A 19589-nucleotide genomic window follows, 5' to 3' on the forward strand; every position below is an offset into this window, starting at 1 on the left:
TGGTATTTCACACATTGGCTGTAATCACGTTGATGATCTAGAGGCTTGACCTTTGCAGACTCAAGTAGCTGTATACTATGACATCCTGTCTTCCCAGAAATATCACTTCTAAACAAGTTCTGGTAAACAAAGCCAACATATTAGATTGAGTCATCTTAACACATTTACCCAATTAATATATATTTTTGGTTTATTTAGGCCAGAACTTATTTATCAGGGTTAATATGGGTTGATCAGTAAGGTGCACAATATTATTTTAATGATTTATCTAAGGATAGGTTGTAAAATGAGAATATTGTGTTCTGGAATGGGCTTTCGACCAACCCCCCTACCCCCTTTATAATGAAGAGCATTGTTGTATGTAAAATGAAAGTGCACAAACATGAAGAAAAAAGAATAACAAGGACATGACCTCTGTGTCCTCAGTGGTGGTTATGGTCCTCTGCCTAATGAATTCATTAGTATTCTTATTATTTATGTATTGTTGAAGTTCAGTGGGAGGGATATTGGTGATTGAATATGCAAATCTGTACATAGTGTAAATTTCTCTTGCACTGACAAGATGAATCTCACAGAATAAAGGAAGCTGTATGAGATAAGGTTTCAGAAGCCTGAAAAGAGTCATTTTGTGAACATGCTCATTATTCTCTCAGTTTTTCCTTCAATAAATCACTCAGTATAGCTGAAGACTACCATTCTTAATCTCAGTTTTTCTCTCTCTTTCACATTCTTATCATTGTACGTTGCTTCAGCCCTTCTGCTCCTCACTCTCTCCTTGCGAGTTGTTAGCTGTGTGCCCTGACTGTGGCCGGGCCCCCGAGGCAGCGGGGCTACAGACAGATGGCAGCACAGTTGTAAAGCCAGGGGGGTAAAGCGAGGAGGTTAGCTGGCGTGGCAGCGGGTAAGGAGGTGCTCCATTCAAGGGCACATTGTCAGTTGCCTCGGTGGAAGGAGCAGGGTGGCTGGGGCGAGAAACCGAGGCTTTGTAGGGTCTGCTGGGATGATAGGAGTCAAGGGCAGGTCTGATGTTATTTATGGCTGTGATGAGTCCAGTGAAGCACACACAGGATAGGAGAGGCTGCACAGAGATGGATATTTTTGTTGTTCGCACAGGTTTGGTCTGAAGTGACCATATTTGGATGAGCTTGGGAGGAGTGAGTGGTAGATCTCACTCAATCTGGTCGGAAACACGAGGACACTACGCCCCGCCCACTTATAGCAGAAACCCGACTGCACTCCAGGCCTGTCAATCAAACAGACACGCCCAAAAAAAAATTATTGACGGGATTATTTTCAGGTGGACTGCCAGAAAACTAATAAGAAGGAGGGACTTTTGCAAATGACGCAAATTTGACTTGTGGCAGAAATGTATTGACTTGGTATTCCATGAGAGAAGTTGAATGGGAGCGTACAGAGTCTGAGCCTTGTTGGAGCCAACCACTAGTGGCCCTAGGAGGTATTGCAGTTAAAGACACTTCGGCATTGGCACTTCAGACCTGGAAGCTGCATCCACTTTTATATGCAGTCTATGGTTTAGAGGTGCTAGTAACAGGCTAGCAGCTCTGTGAGGCTGTACTTTGAGACAGTAGCGCTTTGAGCAATATGCTAATACTACCAAGGTAATATACCCATAAGGACAGTGCTAACATACTCATGTATAATAACTGTAATGTTACCTGTGTTCACAATCTCGGTTTAGGACGCTCGCATGCTTTTTTTTTGAAACACAGAGTACTGAAGCTAATGGCAGGTTTACTAGCTTTGCAGGTAGTTGGTTCTAAACAGTATTAGATAAAAAAAAAATTGATAAGGTGATGGCACTAGAGGAAACGTAAAGGGATTACCAATACAATGTAATTCATCCTGAAAAGGACACGAATATTTGTACGATAGCGCATGGCAATTTATCCAGTAGTTGTCAAAACAAATAGATCATCAAAATTCCTTCGGATTCATCCTCTGAGAACCATGAATGTCTTTACAAAATGTTGCAATACCTAATATAATAGATGTGATGAGATATTTTAGAGCGTTGATGAAAATGTCACCTGCTGGTAGCTCTAGAGAACATTTCCCTGTGTCATCCTGTCAGAGCATCATAAAAGTATTTAGCATTCATCCTAATAAAGGATTCTGAGGACCATGAATGTTTGTGCAAATGTTTTTGGCAATCCATGAAATAGTTCAGATATTTCAGTCTTGACTAAAACGGTCAGACCGATATGCTGCAGGCTAATAAAAATGAAAGTGTAATTGCCTATCAGGACAACTTCGGTAAGTCAGCGAAGAGATGATCTAAAGTACAACTTTTGTGATGCAATATTGTGCACATGACTGTATTTGTTTTGAGCTGGATAAGTTGTACTGTAACAAGAAGGATAAATAGTATTTTCTGACCCATTGGAAAGTCTTTTCAGTATTGCTGTTCCAGGTATCGGAGGACTGACTATGTTTGGGAGGTTTAAACACCTGCTTGTAAAATTGGATGTTATACTTTTAATTCAGTAAAATAATGCAAATCGGTTTTGGCCTAATTTGTATCCCAATGAACTACCGCTTTAATAATGGAGTGCAGTTTCTTTTTGATTTGTTTCTTTTAATACAACAGAGGAAGCTTGAAAAACTCAAGCACACTCGTAAGAAGACCATCAGGTGATTCAGCAAAGTAAGGCTTTTCTTCATACAACCTCACTGTAGAAACTATGCCATTGATACCACTCAGCGTGGATCCTTTTCATTGCAAAATCTGAATAGGTCACAAACAGTTGTTTTCACTGCTCACTCACTTTTACTTTTGTGGTTGTCAATGTCAAAGCAAATCAGCACAGGCTCAGTATTACTGGCTGGTTGGCTCATCCTTTTAAAGTTACCTTTCATTTGTAGACTGAAGAAGTGTTGGTTAGCGCTCACGTTGTGCACTTGGAAGGGGGATGTGCTCAGTGTGTATGCGGGGAGAGATCGTATGCTCCTGAATGTGCTGACAAGCTGGTTAAGTGGGGTGTGGTCCCCGGTGGCACACTAACGCGCTCTGTTTTACTTTTCTTGCCAAGTCACATTATCATATTGCCCACTTTATTTCAGTCCTAAATCATTTCTGAGATCAAACTGCACTAATGCAGCACAGAGTTCAGCATTCACAGGTTGTATTTGCCTGCATTCCTGAGGTCATTTATGAATTATATCATGGTTATATTGGTAATTTTATCTTTTCTCTTGTGTAAAGCTGTGATGCCACCACCTGACTGGAATTACATTTTGCAAAGACTTGTGCTGGAGAGGAATATAGCCATACGGCAAATGGACGCTGCATGAGCATGACACATGGATTTAAGAAATCCTATTGGCATTAGCATATTAATTAGAATCACACATCATCACCACATGGTGCATGTAGTTCATTCATGCTTATCTGACACACGTTTCGAAACATCCTCATCCAGCGGAAAAAAATAAACCTCCATGTGCATGCATGTGTTTTCACCTAATTCCTGTGCTCTATCCAGACTCCTGTCATTTTCTCTGAATAACCACCCCTTCTATGAAAAATGAAGAGTTACTTGATATGCATTATAAATAGCTGCTCCATGATTGGCCGAGGCCCGATTCTCCTGCAAGCTCTTCCGTATAGCAACAGCCCCCTCCCATCTCTCCTTCTCGCCTCTTTTCCCTGGAATCCCCCTTCTCTCCTGCTCCCTCCCTCCCTCCCTCCCTTTCTTCCTCCCTCCCTCCCATCTCCTTCCCCTCTTTCAAAATGCAGACAGATCTCGTCCTCCATGTGGCTTCTCCACCTACCCACAATGCACTGGGTGCTGCCACTGGCTTTAGATGTAGCAGGCAGTGTCTGTATAGGGGGCTCGTCTCCCCTCCTCTCCTCTAAGCTACAGCCTGGCCACGCTCCTCCCCCTCGCTCCCACTGCTGCCGCAGCATCTGGATGTGGTCGCCATGGCAACAGCAGTGGGCCTGACCCTACCTCCTCTCCCCTTCCCATTTCCCTCCACACACACACACACACACACACACACACACACACACACACACACACACACACACACACACACACACACACACACAGAGACACACAGACACACACACACACACACACACACACACACAGACAGACAGACAGACACACAGACACACACACACACACACACACACACACACACACACACACACAGACAGACAGACAGACACACACACACACACACACACACACACACACAACGCCTCTACCCCTCCTACTCCCCCTCTCCTTCTCTTAAGCTTTTTTTCTCTCTGCGCGACTGGGTGCGTTTCCTTCAAGCTTGACCTGGATTCTGCGTGCGGTGCCACGTCTGCCACACTGCATGTGTGACAGTAGTGATGATGATATGGTGAGATGGGTGTACGTGGTCAACTGACCTGCTTCCAGGAACTTTTAGGGTCAAATAATAAACTAGAAATGACCTCTTTTCATCTCATCTATTCTCTTTTACTTCTCCCTCTGTTTTCTACCATTACTTTTTCTTTCCTTTCTTCTGCTTTCCACCCTTTATCCTCTTGACTCCATCTTTTTCTCCCTTACGCTTTCTCTCCTCTTCTCTCCCCTTTCCATTCCTTTTGTCCTTTCCTTGTTTCTCACTCCCTTTTTCTTTTATCGTCACTGTTCCTGTCATTTCCTTCTTTAAATTTCCTGTCCTTTCTTGGTTCACCTCTCCTTTCCATGTTTCTCCCCTATTCTCCTGATGTCTCCTCTTATTTTCTACACTCCTCCCCCAATCACTGCCACTATCATCTTTACTTTCTACTTCCTACCCATGTGCTTCAGGGAAAAGGCCATGGCTGCAAAAAAAGAAGAAGCATGAAACAGAGTCAGCTGTATCCTCCCTCCTCCATCACTGTACTCCACATCACACCCTGAGCCACACTACAAATCTCCCCTCGTCCTCACCAACCTCCTCCATCACACTTCCTCGCCTCCTCCTCAACTGATTGTTTGAACAAAGATATCAGCCTTGTGGAGGCAGATATCACTTCTTTTTTTTGTCACATTGACGTATGCAGCTCTTAAATACTTGCCATTTGTTTTACATTTCCGCTTTCTTGGCTCTCTTTGTAACTAGATGCAGGAAACCCAGCAGCAATGTGCGTACATAAGACCCACACTTTGCCTGATATGAGTCATTGTCATTCATTCAGATGCAAGTTTCCTCTCAAGACAGAAAAGGATACAGGGACAAGTAGACACAGATCTACAGCTCAGTTCTCACAATACATAAATTGATATTAGAGAATGTACCCTTTATAATTTGCTGCATTTTCCATTTGTTGATTAAAAAATAATTTGCAAACAAAATCAGCTGAGTTTCACAGACGTTAAAATGTATTTTAAAAATTTGTTATAACATGAATAATTTTCACTGTTTACCATTTCTCTTGCACAACCAGCTCATTTATTCTCTGATGTTTATGGTATATTTTGGTTACTGGCCTCTGAGTGATTGTGAGCAGCTGTGCATTTCATTTAAATTTTTTTTTTTTTTATGTGGTTCCCTGGAAAATCAGCAAGCACTTTGTAGAAGCTAATAGGATTCAGCAAATAGAAAAACAAAATACTTTTCTACATGCAGAACATAACAAACACAAGAGCATGTGGTCCAACCAGTTTCCGATATACGTAAACAAACAAAAGCACACTCAAATTATCAAAACATTGTGGTGATAACATAGACACATAGTGTGTGCCATATTAACTAGAACAAATTACACTGATCAGCCTGATGCTAACCAACTGACAGGTGAAGCAATAAGTATAATATAACAGCCCAGCAATAAGTCCTTCTTTCATGAGAATCATTATGTTCCGTTCAATCTGATTGAGAGCGATATTGATTTATTTTCATGGCCATTATGGAGACTGTCATTTGTGGTGCTGTTGAACTGCATTGGGTTATACTGAGAGGTGTTCCTGATATTTTGTCCCTCCCATTTAAATGAGTTGGTTTGCCAAAATATTAGGAACACCACTGACTATAACCCAGTGCATTTCAACAGCACCACCATTTAATTAAATCAGCACTTCTCTCAATCAGATCAGTTAACAACTGAACATTATAATCCTCACGATGGGAGTATTTATCGCAAGACTCTAGTATTACACTTAATACTTCAACAGCCAGTGGTTTCAGTGTTATGGCTGATCAGTGTATTGTACTCTACATGTAGCAAAGGAGCAGTAAAAGGTTGGCTGACACAACAAAATAATCAGCCTTGTTTTACCAGGCAGCTGAAACTAATGCCGTTTCTGGGAAAGCAGCGTGGCTGGCACACCTGTTGGTCTGCAGGGAAATGCATCTTTTGTAGTCTTATGAGGCTGTTTGTGTCTGTGTGCTTTCATGTCCCCCCAAAATTTTGATTGTGAGGGTTATTTATTTTGATGTGTGACGTATGGCTCTGAGGGAGGGGACTCGCGGGGACAGAACAGCCGTGAGGGAGTGTGCCTTGATCAAATTAGTCTTTCTAATTTAATCTGTTCACAGCACTTGGACTCCATCATGGTTTATTCAGTAAGGTGAGAATACTAATTGGGCCCCTGTTTCTCTCTCTCTCCCCCTCTTTTTCTGTCTCCTTTCACCTACTTTGGCACACGTTTGATTTATTTCTTCATCCTCGTCTCCCCACCTCCGCACTACAACACACTCTCGCTTCCCTTTGCCTTCTTCTCCTGTTTTTTGATCCTGTTCATCTACAAATCCCCAACCGCTCCTCCCTTACCCCATCTCATCCTCCTGTAAAACCTCTCGACCCTTCTCTGGGCTTCTCCACCTGTCTCCACTGTCACTGTAGTAGAGGTGCTGGACCAGCAGAGGGTGCTGAGGACTGGCTGCTTGGTGACCGGGGTGCACACTCCACCCATCCGACGTAACAGCAAACTGGCCAGCCTGGGGCGCATCTTCAAGCCCTGGAAGTGGAGGAAAAAGAAAAATGAGAAGCTCAAGCAAAGTTCCACAGGTACAGGGCAGGTTGTTTGGGTGGAGGGGGGGCTGTCGCCTTCCAGGTTACAAACACTCACATCAAATGCCCACATTTTTCCTCATCTCCTCTAATGAATTAGGTTAGGAAGACCTAATGAGAAGTTGTGGGTGAAAAGATGTGGCAAGTCATGCTTGAAACATTTGAATTAAGTCAGATCTCATCAATTTATAAAGACGCCTCTGAGGAGTTTTACACATTCTCACTTTGCTGAAGCCACACAGTTGCGCAGAACAACATAGTTTATATTTTAAAAACGTAAAAGAAAGAAATTGCATGCTTGTGTAGCACTGAGACATAGCTTTTAATTTGCTGTTGCTATAATAGGTGGTTATAAGGTCACGAGTATATGACTGACATCAGTCTCATAATATTAACTGGAATATTTGAAGTTGAACAAAATTTAACATTCTATTAAATCACATTTGAAAAATCTAATTAAAGTTGATGTAATAAATCGTGTTTCAATGTTATGTGTTACATCAGACATCTCAGTGTGTGCCTCATGTATTATATTTGAGTCACAAGCATCTGGTTTTCTTTATCAAAAAGAAAAAGTCAGAAATAGCACGACTTCTCGCTCTTTTTGTACAACAAAAGAAAAATGTTCACATTGCATTTAGTTTAAGAAAGAAAAAAAATTCACATCAATACAAGCAAGTATAAGTGATGTAAGTTTGTTCTACGTTGTACAATGAGCAAAGGGATGTCATAGTTTGCTAACATATTTGTTTTGATTTGGAAACAGACTGGGGAAAGTGAAAGTGATTTTTTTTTTTTTTTTTTTTTTTTTTTTTTTGTATTGTGTAGCAGATGGCATCATTTTTTCATTCAGATTGTTAGAGGAGTTTTTTTGAGGGCCCTGAATGTTCCTTCAGAACAAAAGTATGTGTCAAAGGCCTTCTGGGTTTAGCAAAGTTCACCTGGTGGCTCAAACCCTAATGGTAACACACAAGAGACACAAGCTCAGGCTACATCAGACAAAGTCCAAAAACTGGACATGTGGACAATTGAATTTTCTAAAATAATAATACAATATGATCCGATCATTGTTCTACTCAAATATGATAAACAGTAATATTGATTTGTCTCACAGTCACCTTGTGTGTCTGCTTTTAAAAGGAGCATTATATTTGCTGAACACAAGGCTAAATGTGATGCTCTTGCTGTAATGGAGAGTGCTCGCCTGAAAATCAAGGTGACTGAAAGAGGGAATGTCATTTAGAGAAAACCCAGCTGGTCACATCAGAGGTCTCCTGCAGTGTTTGTCTGTCCACCCTCATTTTAACTGCTCTAACTCTATAGACACCTTGTCCGTTTAAAAATGCAGTCCGATTGGGTGAAAAGTTCAAATGAATCCTTTCCAATACACTAAATAAAATAGTAACACATTCTTTTCTCCATTCACAGATGTAGCATTATCCAGTGGTCTTCTATGCCACGACCTGAGCTCCCCCACCCAAGGCTGCTGCTCAGATGGTTCCCACTTGCTCGGAGGATTTGGGGGACCTTTGAATCCCAACCTCACAGTCAGCAGCGTGGAATACCTTGGTCCTGAGGAGGAGCACCCCCCTTCAGGTGGGACAATCCCGCGCTGTACTCAGTGCCAACCAATCAATGAACATTATGGAACTGAAAAAGCAACAGATGAGGGGAAAATGGATTTGTGAAGTGGCGAGGGTGTTTCAGCTTCAAGAGATCGATGTGAGATTGTAAAAAATTGCTACAATCAATTTGATAAAGTGCTTTAAACCAGTCTAAATAAAAATGGAGGGATTCTGTTTCCTTTCAACATAAACTGACAAAAACACATTGATGCTATGATATGATTGAATTAGTTGCTTTATGTGTACATCATAAGCAAATGTTTGAATCACCTGCACATATTTGTTATTGTTTGTACAATCCGCAATTATGTGAACCAAATTTGTACAAATGTGCCACCAGAGAGCAGCAAAGACAATTGAATGTCCCCTTTCCCCCTCATATGCTATAGGAGATCTACAATATGGATATTTGTATCAAAAACCAGTACAATACAGAACATTTCAGAATGGCTCGTAAAAATTCTCACCATTTGAACTAGTGGAAAAAACATGTTCATTTTAATAAGTTTCTCTGTCTCTGATAGTATACTCCATTCTTCTTTTAATTTGGATGTACCTAAAAGTGTTTTCACCTTTTGTATTAATCATAACTCTAATTTTAAAAACACTCCTCTACAAGCCGTTTCAATCAGCTGCCATCATTTTAACAGAGACATTGTATTCATTTTTTGTGCAGTAAAACTCTGTTTACTTACATTTTAAATGTGTCTTTTTAATGTCCTTCAGTAGCTGCCCCTCTCCAGGACTGTGACCGGGTGCAGGAGACTGTATCACTACCGCCGGAGGACGGAGATGAGGAAGTGCACCCTGCTGGGGATTTACCTGAGGGGCTGCAGGACATGGGAGAGCAGATGGAAGAAAGATCAGAGGAGGAGATTCCTCCAGTAACTTCCCCACCACAAGTACCTCCAAAACTTCTGCCCCAGCTGAGTATAGGAGATGGTGAGTGTTTCCCGGTTAAGTAACAGTCATTTTATCGACTATAGAATAAATGTACACTCGCATAGCAGCTGTATTAAACTTGCTTTGGCTCAGTTTAAACTATAAATGGGTAAAACATTTAAAAAAACGGAATAAATGTTTGATCAACTACAACAAACACAGATGTTTCTTTACATCTTCCTTGAATGGTTTTCATGAATGTACTGATGCCAAAATGTAAAAATACACCTACTCAGATAAAAGGACTACATTCAGAATCTTAATTAAGTAAAGCACTATCAGCAAGATGGGTTTAAAGTAGAAAATACTCATTCTGTACACATATGACTGCAGGATTTTACTGTTGTACCTGGTTGAGGTGGAGTGACCTTTAACTGCTCAATGCAGTCGGATAGTTTAGTTCAACAGTGTCTAGGGTTCAATCCCCTCCAAAGGGTCACAAGATCCGGTAAATCTGAAGGGTCTTGAGATGATGGAAAAAAATAAGTTTTGCTACTTAAGTATGTATTTATTATTTGGACTTATGTCTAAGCTTTTTTTTTCTTTTTCTTTTTTTTACGTTTTGGATAATTTGACCTCTTTGGGTTTTAAACAGTTATTTAAATGAGACAGTTTGAAACATCTAGAGGAGAAATGTCTCTTTGTGGAACTGCTCACAACTCATAAACATCTAGACCTGTTTTATTCTAAACAATCACAAGTCAAAAAGTTTTGAACCACTGCTTTAGTGTATTGTTTTTGTGGAATTCATTTTCACATGTTTAAATGTGATAATGCGTTAATCTAAAAAGTAAGCAGTAAGAATGTTCAGTAAATGTAGTGCAGTAAAAAGTACAGAATTGGATTAGAAGTGAAATGGCAAAAAAAATGGCAAAACTCAAGTAAAGACACACTGACTGAGCTGAGCCACATTTTCAGACATTTCATACAAAGTTCAAGGATAGACTGCAGATTGCAGATCTTATTTCTTTGCAAGAAAATGTCTGGAGTTTATTTTTTACGGCGTTCATATTTTTCCTCCAGATGTTGTTTTCCTTCCATATTCAACAGATGTACCAGATGTACTGTAGACTCTCAAATCTCATAAGCAAGAATGTAAACTTGCTCAGCATTCAAACCCTGCTCACACATGTGAAGATAATAAAACACGAGAAGAGACTCTTACTTAACCACCAGTGTTTGTCTGCTGGTCCTCCCACATCAGATTCAGGCCCTGTGTCACTTCCTGCTCACCTGCCCAACTCCTACCTCCCCAAGGAGCCTCCACCCAGGGCCACAGAAAGTATGGCTTCAATGGCGCTGCCGCTACGAGGGCCCCTGGCCAACTCCTCAGGGTCCCCACATCTAGGCAATATGATGCATCCTCCCATGCCCCCTAGCTGCATTATGGAAGAACTGCAGAGAGCCTTCGCTTCCAAGAACAGGCAGGAGAGGTGAGTCTTCTGAGCTGTCCCCATACATCTGTTACTTACTGTCAGTACTGGATTGCTACTGGGCTCTATTCTTGGTCCATTACTATTTACTTTGTACATAAACAGCATTCCTCCTACTCTTCCTACACTCTCCTAGTATTTTAATGATTTTTCTTTCTGAGTTTTATATATCCAAGTCCATTCCAGCACAGATTTGTACTCATCTTTATTCTGCATTTGAACAATTGTCTCTTCTTAAACACATCCTTCTCTTAAAAGCAGAAAACACATACTACTAATCCCATCCAGAGAATATGATGTCATCAGCCTGCTTTCTTCTTCTCTAGTGTTTTTAAATGTAAACAGACAGGAAAAAAAGAAGAAGAAGAAGGGGAACTCTGCAACTCTGCAGCCAGACATCAAAGGAAGAATTCCATTCCATGTGTATTGTGACATCATCAGGGCACTATATAAAGCATCAGCTGATCAGGCAGTCAGGTCATTCTAATTTAGTCTATCACCAAGTGACAGCACTGTGAGGAAAAGTAACACACCGACCACTGAGACCACTGATACAGACATCCGTTCAACGACGAGCAACAATTCCAAGGAAGATTTCTGTGATGCCACTCACTGACAAAATGACCAGTCCAAAGCCAAGGTACGACAGGTTCAAGCAGCAGAGAGTAGAAAGCCAAGACAACTCCATGGAGCGCAATATGTTCCTTCAGGAAATCAGACGGCTCAATGAGTTGTTGGAAACGGGAAGAGCCAACTGCTTGGCTGAAAAGTTCAAGGTCACCCAACTTTTGGAGAAGCTGAATGAAACAAGGACCCAGCTCAAGAAACAAAAAACGCTGAAGGAGATGTACATCAACAGAGGCAAAGAAACAAAGAAGGAGCTGGAGAGGCTGGAGAAGTACTCTCATGAGAAAACTCTCAGCATCGCCAAGATTGCTACGCAGGTGAACAAAGCCATCAAGCGCAAAAAGAAAAAAGACTTGCAGAAAGACTATGAGGAGCTGCAGGTGGCTTATAAAGTCCTCCAGGAACACCATTCAAGTGAACTACAGGCGATGAACAACAAATGCGAGGCTCTAAAAAAACAAATGGAGGAGGTCAAGGTTTGGTACCAGGAGCTGAGCAAGAAGTATGAAACTGAAGTCCTCGCACTAAAGCAGCAAAATGACTTCCTTCTTCAGGAGCTCAAGACAAAGACGCAGTGTCACGCAGACACAGTGTCACAGGACCTGCAGATCATGAAAGACCTGAGAGCTGAGCACAACGCCATCTGTCAGAAGATGGCCCAGGACATCGCAGTGCTGCAACACACTTCCTCTCAGAAGATGTGTTTTCAAGAAGAACTCGAGGGGCTGAAATCTCAGCTCAACGAGCAGATGACCGCCAACCTCCAGCTCACCACCGAACTCAAGGAGACAGAGGACTGCAGGCCCCCACGGAGAAAATTGCCAGGCGTAAAGAACCGCAAGAGCAGGAGGCGTCCATCCCCAATGGCTCACCTGATCTGAGGATACCCCCAGAGACAACAAAGCAACCCTCAAAATGGAAAAGAACCCGCCATCTCCTGGCTTTGAGGAAAAAGAAGTCCTCATCCAATGGAGGCACATAAGCAGACGACTCCCTGACCCAGCCATCCACCCACGAACCAAGCAACCCAAACACCCACCCATCTATTCTCCCTTCCTCCCTCCCACCCACAATCCCACAATAAATCAACAAAACCTTAAAAAAAAACAAAAAAACCTCTGAGGAAAATGTCTGTGAACCTACTCGGACAAGGAGTCTGTAACCTGGTCAAAAATAAATAAAAAATAAAGTACAATAATTTGATGAAGATAAATTCCTTCATATATAGCTGCATACTAGTTGACTTCTAAAGAACATGTTTTAAAGTGCAGGTGTAGAGTTGGGCACAGATGGTAAATACCAGTATCAAGGTCCTGCTAATTTTTTCTTTTCAATATTTTTTAAAGATTTTAAAAGATTGTGTAATTTAATCTCATTAGTTAAATTCATGCAGGGCTACAGAAAGTGAGCTCTTGTGATATTGTAGGCTGCACGGGAACTATTTCATCTTACAGTCATGAGTGAACAACACTTATTTTAAAGCGATGGGTTACATACTTAAAAATGTCAGCACTGGATACAACTGACGTCAGTCATCTGAAACTGTAGTTCATATTTAGGCATAAGGTGTGTGATCATGATCATGAAATAGAGGTAGATTTATCGTTTAAAAAAATCCATTGGATTGTTTGAGGACCAGATCACTGATCCTTCGGGCCCTCAAAATGCACGTCTAATAACTGATTCATCAGAGATTCAGAAAATAAGTGGGAAAAAAAAAGTGAACTCACAGTGTCCTTGACCTTTGACCGCCAAAATCTTTTCAGTTCATCCATTTGTCAAACTGAATATCTATGCCTGGTATGTAATTCACTGGAGGTGACCAGTTCACACTGAAATCAGGTTTACTGTTTTCTACTCATTTTAAACAGCATGAATAAAATAAACTCTGAAACATACGTATATCTGAATCTGTATGAATTTACATTGCAAATGAAATAAGATGATGCTATGATGAATATATTGTTTTTATATATAGTTAATTTGTGCACATGAGTGTTTAGACATAGATGTATATCTGTAGTGTGATTTAGACCCACTGACAAGCAAATTAGATAAAGCCAGAACTCCCTTAGCTAACACATTATAGTGTTAGAGAAGAGGTTGAGTATTTCTGCAGTCTTTTTTTTTTTTTTTTTTTTGGGGGGGGGACAACAACTGTATTCTGCTTCAGTGTAGCCTACATATATGTGACTGGAGGAGGTTTGCGTAGGTGTTGTTGGCTACATGATCTAACTTCGGTCCGCATGCTTTTTTGAAGTAGCTTGTGTTCTGAAGGTGATGTGGAGCTGCAGTAGACGTCTGATTCCTGGTGTCCTCTCATGGGACAGGAAGCACTGCCGCTCATGAAACACACGGCAATGACTTTGTTCAGACCAGAAGAGTAGATGCAGTAAACTAAATTATAGAGGGTTGATGATGGTCTCAAAAATCGGTGTTTGCAAAACTACACAAGAGGCACATGTCGTTTCCTTAAAGTGGTTCCAGTCTATGTTAAATGGCATCCTAAAAATCACGTGTTAACAGTGTGACAGTGAATCCTTTGTTCAGTTTGTGGCCTTATTCTTACAAATACTTGGGAACCTGACGAGACAGTCGACTTTCCTTCAAGATTCATATTCAATATTAAGCTCAAAAAGTAAAAATAGAGCTAGATTTATATTATGGAATTAAAGTCTGTCTTTTGTAAACAACAACAAAAAATGATTTTACACGTTATCGTTAAAGATGAATTTCACACCCATCATTGTTCTCTGTATCACAAGATGGACTTCCTTGCCCTCAAAAAAATACATAATAATCTCACAGTATTCATCTATAAATCGCTACTGTTAAAGCCTCTAAACTGCCTCACATCTCTTATCACATTTAAATCTTGTGAGGACAGTACACGATCCAATAGAAGAAGCTGCATTACCTGATGGTTTCAATGACTCTTGTAACTTGTTTTGTTCATTTTTGTGGTTATCTGGTGTCTTGGAAAAGGGACTTCAGTCTCAGTTAGAGTCCCGATAGAGTTAAATTCATAAGCATCCTCACTCCGATATTCTGGCACTGCGAAAAACAATCGTATCCCACTGTTGTTAAAGAAATGGATGGGTTTAATGAAAGATTTCTTCAAGACTACCATAATATAAACTGTACATTATGATAAGTATCGGATTACTATAAATGTTGCTCACAAACCCCCTAATTTCTGCCAGTACAACCATCTATCAAGTCTGAACTAAAACGTCCCCCTTGAAGAAAGTATTGCTTTGTGGAATGACATCCGGACATCCATAACATCGTCCAAATCAAGATGTTAAATTTCTCTCGTCCAACAGTCATCAGCATTATGTCCCTCTCCCTGTGTCCCCTCAGTGTCCACGAAGGGTGTGAGCAGGGCTCACCTCCGCGGCTGTGGTGCTCTGACGGACGGCTGTCTCGTTCCTGCAGCTCTGAGAACCAACACACGTCGTCTCTGGGGGGCAGCTACGTGGGGGGTGGAGTGTCCGACTGGCCCAAGAAGGAGGCGGAGGAGAACAAGGAGAACGTGCGGCTGGACCAGTGCTTCTCCAACGCCTCAGGCCTCCCCACCGACCTGGACGGCTGGAATGATTCTGTCATCTCTGGTGGGTCAAAGAGCTTGAAAAGTGTGATTTAAAGCGGAGGCTGTAATGTGGATATGGACACAGTACAGTACATATTGGTTTTCAAATGAGACAATGACAACGAATTTGGAAATCTTACATTTTAACATTGATCACTGGTAAATAAAGCTCGACTGCAGCAACATGCCGCCCTATCCTTAAAACACCTCAAGTTCAAGTTAAGACTTTGCCCCTTTACCCTGAAAGTCATTGCCTCATTACAAATCCAATTAGCTACAGTGAAGCAGAGCGATAGAAAAGAGCCTGTTTAAACACGTCTAAACTTCACCGTGAACAGTGGTCAGTTGGTGGGGACGTGTGTTGGGATGAAGCGGTCACTAGCATTGGTGCATTTGGGGATTCGTTTAAAGTGTAGCCGATAGGCCTATTTGCGTATTGTTGAGATATGAGAAGGGATCAAATTCTCACAAAGGCTCCTGATAAATAAGTCTTCTTTGTTTTAATGAATATATTTATGGCTGCAGGCACACTTCCTCGCAGGCTAAGGAAGGAGTTGCTGGCGGTCAAACTACGAAACAGGCCCAGCAAGCAGGAGCTGGAGGACAGGAATATCTTCCCAGTAAGGAGCGATCAAGAGCGCCAGGAAATTCGCCAGCAGATTGAGATGAAACTTGCCAAGTAAGCAAATACATCTTCTCTAGATTGCTATTTATATCTCTGGAATATTAGTGATGAATTTTTTGGAATAACTGTAATAAACTTTTGCACTGGTCATTTTTTGAACACCAGGTTGCATAGTGTATTGTGTCTTGTGACGTGTTAAATTCATCAGTATCACAGCGTCTCTTTGTTCTTGCTGATATTGTAGTTAAAACCTCTGATATTACTCTGCACTTAAAACAATTCCCAAGTAATCCATGGTGCAACAACGCAATGCAATGACAGATCTGGGCAATGTGGCCACTATATATGCATAATTGTCTCCGTTACATAACACCTAAGCGTGGGTGGAGGTGGGATAAAAAATTTAAAAAAAAAGGAATAAAAAAAAAAAAAATCAGATCTAATTGGATTATCTGATTGTTTTCCACAGGCTTAATTTAACTTGTGCAATCAGAAGATACTGTTTGGGTGTAATGATGTTTACTCAAGGCCAGTCCTTGTCTGGGAAGCCTCTCTGTTATATTCCACCCCGGTACTTCACTACCTTAAGTAGAACTGAGGGAAATGCTCTTTTGGGAGAAGAAATACACACATGTCCAGTAAATCCTACATGCTTCAAATTGCCAATCATTCTCGCAGTTTTTGGAGAACAGCAAGTGCAGAGACACTGCTTCCAGGAAATATCTTGGTAAAGAAGCCCCGCGGATGTTTTTAAGCTACAAGGACATTAATAGAACGGTTTCTTTTTCTCTCTCTAATACAAGTGAGTAACTTAATGTCCAAATGCCTGACAGCAGTGGTCTCAAGTGTGAATGTGTCACAAGACTCGGGCTCTTTAACACCGCCGTATCAAACGGGCGCACCACAGAGTTACATAACCTGCTGTGCAATATCTCGCAGCCAAGCACAGAGTGCCACCCACACTTTCCACAGAACAACATCTATCGTCTGTCTGAGACAGCTAATAATACTGGCCTCTTCTCCTCCTCCTCCTCCTCCTCATCTTAGATTCAGTGGAAGAAAATGTTTTATTGTTCTTTGAGAGAAGAAATCTAGGTACTCTGAGGTTTGTGAGCAAACATCATGTATAAAGGCGAGGAAGGGAGCAGTTTGCATAAGAACCAGCACGGCCGCCGCTGTTTTCGGACGGAGAGCTTCCACTTGTAGCGCAGCAATGAGAAGCTACTTGTTACATAAAGACCCACTTCTACACAACACTGAGTGCAACTGATTTCCTCCTTTGATTTGTAGCTCTTTGAATTTCTAATGATCTAAGGAAGGTCAAGGATCGTTACTGCGGCTTTATTTGCGAGTGCCTTTGCGCTGCACAATTTTTTTTTTTTTTTTGAGGATAATCCCAGCTAAATATAGCACATATCAGACAAGTGGAAGAAAAAAAACTACCCCGGGCATTCATACTGAATGACAAAACAATCCATCACAGATCTTAAAAGTTCAACCCGCTGTCCTTTCCATATTCATCTGCAGCTCCCGATTAAAAAACCCTGCAGTTTCATTTGCTGCCGATCAAGCAGAAAAAGCCATCAGGACTTATGGTGGATAATAACACCTTGTCTCTCCATTGTGTCAGTGATAGATGACCTTTCTATCTTTAGAGACTCCCCACCTGGCACTTGTGCTGCAGCCGCGCTCTGCTGTTTCTAATCTTAGCTCCTGACACTGTTCAATAATGCATCTCCCCATGCACTCCCCCCTCTCTCTCTCTCTCTCTTGCTCCATAAATGTCGTGGAGTTATATCAGCAGAAATAATAGCAGGGTAGGAGGAGGTGGGGCCCTGCTACTGTACACGGGAAAAAAAACCCAAAAAAAACAACAAAGAAAGCTAGAAGGGGCCAATTTTGTGTACTTGGCGCAGTTGGCAGCTCAAATAAAAGACTGAAAAGCCTCTGACACCCACACGTCGATTTTGCGTTCTTTTGTTTGGATTTTTCATTCCTCCCCCGGCTGACATAGTTAGGTTTTCTATTCTAACTCATTTTATTGTAGAACATCCCAAGTGTCAAATGGAAATCCTTGTGCCCACAAGCGTCATCTTGGTATTCCGGGAATGTCTTTTAAAACGCATACTTTTTGTGGGAGAAAAAAAAAAAAAAAAAAAAAAAACAGAGCAGTGGTGTTCTCATTTTTCTAAATAAACCATATTGTGTCACCTGAGAGCAGTTTTGCAATAAGGTTTAGTGAATCATTTGGCTCCTGTAAAAGCAATTCAGAATTTAATAGTGGCAATGCTCTCCAAATTATTCAACTTGCCAACAAAGACAAAAAAAAAAAGAGAAGGTGGTCTGTTTCTAAAAATAGCCACTGATGCTCTGTAAAGCACATACTGCTTGATGGTAGTAGTGAAATCCCCCCTTCCCGTGTTACTAGGGAGAAGTGAGAATTTCTGCAGGAAGACTCTTTAAGATACCAAGTGTTGTTGCTAAGCAACTCCCCGACCAGGTCAATAACACCGTGGATACGGTCGTATTCGCTGGGGCTTTGCAAGTGAATTTCCATTTCATCTGTTTGAAGTGAAATATTGTCAGAGCTGCAGAAACAATTTGTCTTTCAGTTTGTTTATCGAGGAGTCGTGAGGCAAAGGAGAAGTCACGCCGGGCTGTTTCCCACCTGATCAGGTTGTCAGATAGTGGCATAAAACGTGCCTGATTTGATCAGAAACAGCTTTGATCAGAAGGAGAACTCTACACGGGACTTCAAGGGGAAAGAAAGAAAACACTGGAAACTGATTTGTCGTTTTGTTAGAGGATTTCTTTCCACGTCAAAATACAAATGAGAAATTGATGTAATTCCTACACACTGACTTTTGCAAAATGCTGAAATTGCTCAAGACAACTTTCTTGGTGTTGGTGTTCCACATCTAATTGTACTTCACTGTTGGGAGTCAAGCTATTGAATTATTCCTTATGCTATTTGTGGATGTCTAGTCATACATGTTAATTAACAAAGACGTATTGCTTGGCTGCTCTCATTACGCTGTACAGTATTGAGTGGAAACGGAGTATTTGGGAGGGGTTGAAAAACAACACACATCACTAGATGGATAGTTCCGCTTGCTTTCTTTCCTGTCAGTTTTGTGTCGCTTTAGTGAAAAGCATGTACAGAAAAGAAACCCCCGACAAGTGCTTATCAAACAGGGCAGTTGAGGACTTTTTTTTTTGTGTTTAAATGGTGGAATCTGTTGTTACATAAGTGTGATTGTAAAACAGTTGGAAGTCCCACTTACATCACATTCACAGATAAGAATACAATAATTCAATTAGCTCCTATATCCCTATCTACCCTGTGATAAACACACACACACACGACCACCGTGACTGCTTCATGTGAGTCTTGTGGGTGTCCAGGTCTCAGTTGATGTGACCTAACTTTGATCTTTTACAGGACAGAACTATAAAGTGGCCAGAGTTATCTTGGTTGAGGGGATAAAGAGAGTCTTGCTGTGTGGCGGCATTTTGCCCTCTCTGTCCTTTCCACCTCTGGAGGTGCACTGCGGTGTGTGCCACATGCTGTCTGAAGCTGAGCCCTTTGTGCAGCTCACATTTATTATTTATACAAAGCACACATGCAAAGGGATTCTGGTTAAAAAAAAAAAAAAAAAAGGGACTTTGGAGACCTTTCGGATGCTTTGATGGTTAAGTTACAGCACGAGGCTGCTTTAACTAAACTGATAGCAGCAATAAAATCATTATA

General features: G+C 41.3%; 1 protein-coding gene across 3 annotated transcripts in view; it reads left to right on the forward strand.

Moving 5' to 3' along the window:
* Window positions 1–19589, forward strand: part of phactr3a (phosphatase and actin regulator 3a) — a 38030-nt gene that overhangs the window by 15534 nt on the left and 2907 nt on the right. Inside the window, exons 2-7 of one of the 3 annotated variants that reach the window (XM_069140430.1) lie at window positions 6827–6991; window positions 8423–8590; window positions 9349–9561; window positions 10766–10994; window positions 14985–15235; window positions 15739–15892. In XM_069140430.1, coding sequence (XP_068996531.1) covers window positions 6827–6991; window positions 8423–8590; window positions 9349–9561; window positions 10766–10994; window positions 14985–15235; window positions 15739–15892 — 1180 coding nt within the window. Of the gene's footprint in view, window positions 1–6826; window positions 6992–8422; window positions 8591–9345; window positions 9562–10765; window positions 10995–14984; window positions 15236–15738; window positions 15893–19589 lie in introns of all 3 variants that reach the window. The other 2 variants (XM_069140431.1, XM_069140428.1) reach the window with 2 other exon arrangements.

Source organism: Embiotoca jacksoni, unplaced genomic scaffold, assembly GCF_022577435.1.
Source record: "Embiotoca jacksoni isolate LCO1_2020_lvr unplaced genomic scaffold, fEmbJac1.0.p SCAF_9, whole genome shotgun sequence".
NCBI lineage: Eukaryota > Metazoa > Chordata > Actinopteri > Embiotocidae > Embiotoca > Embiotoca jacksoni.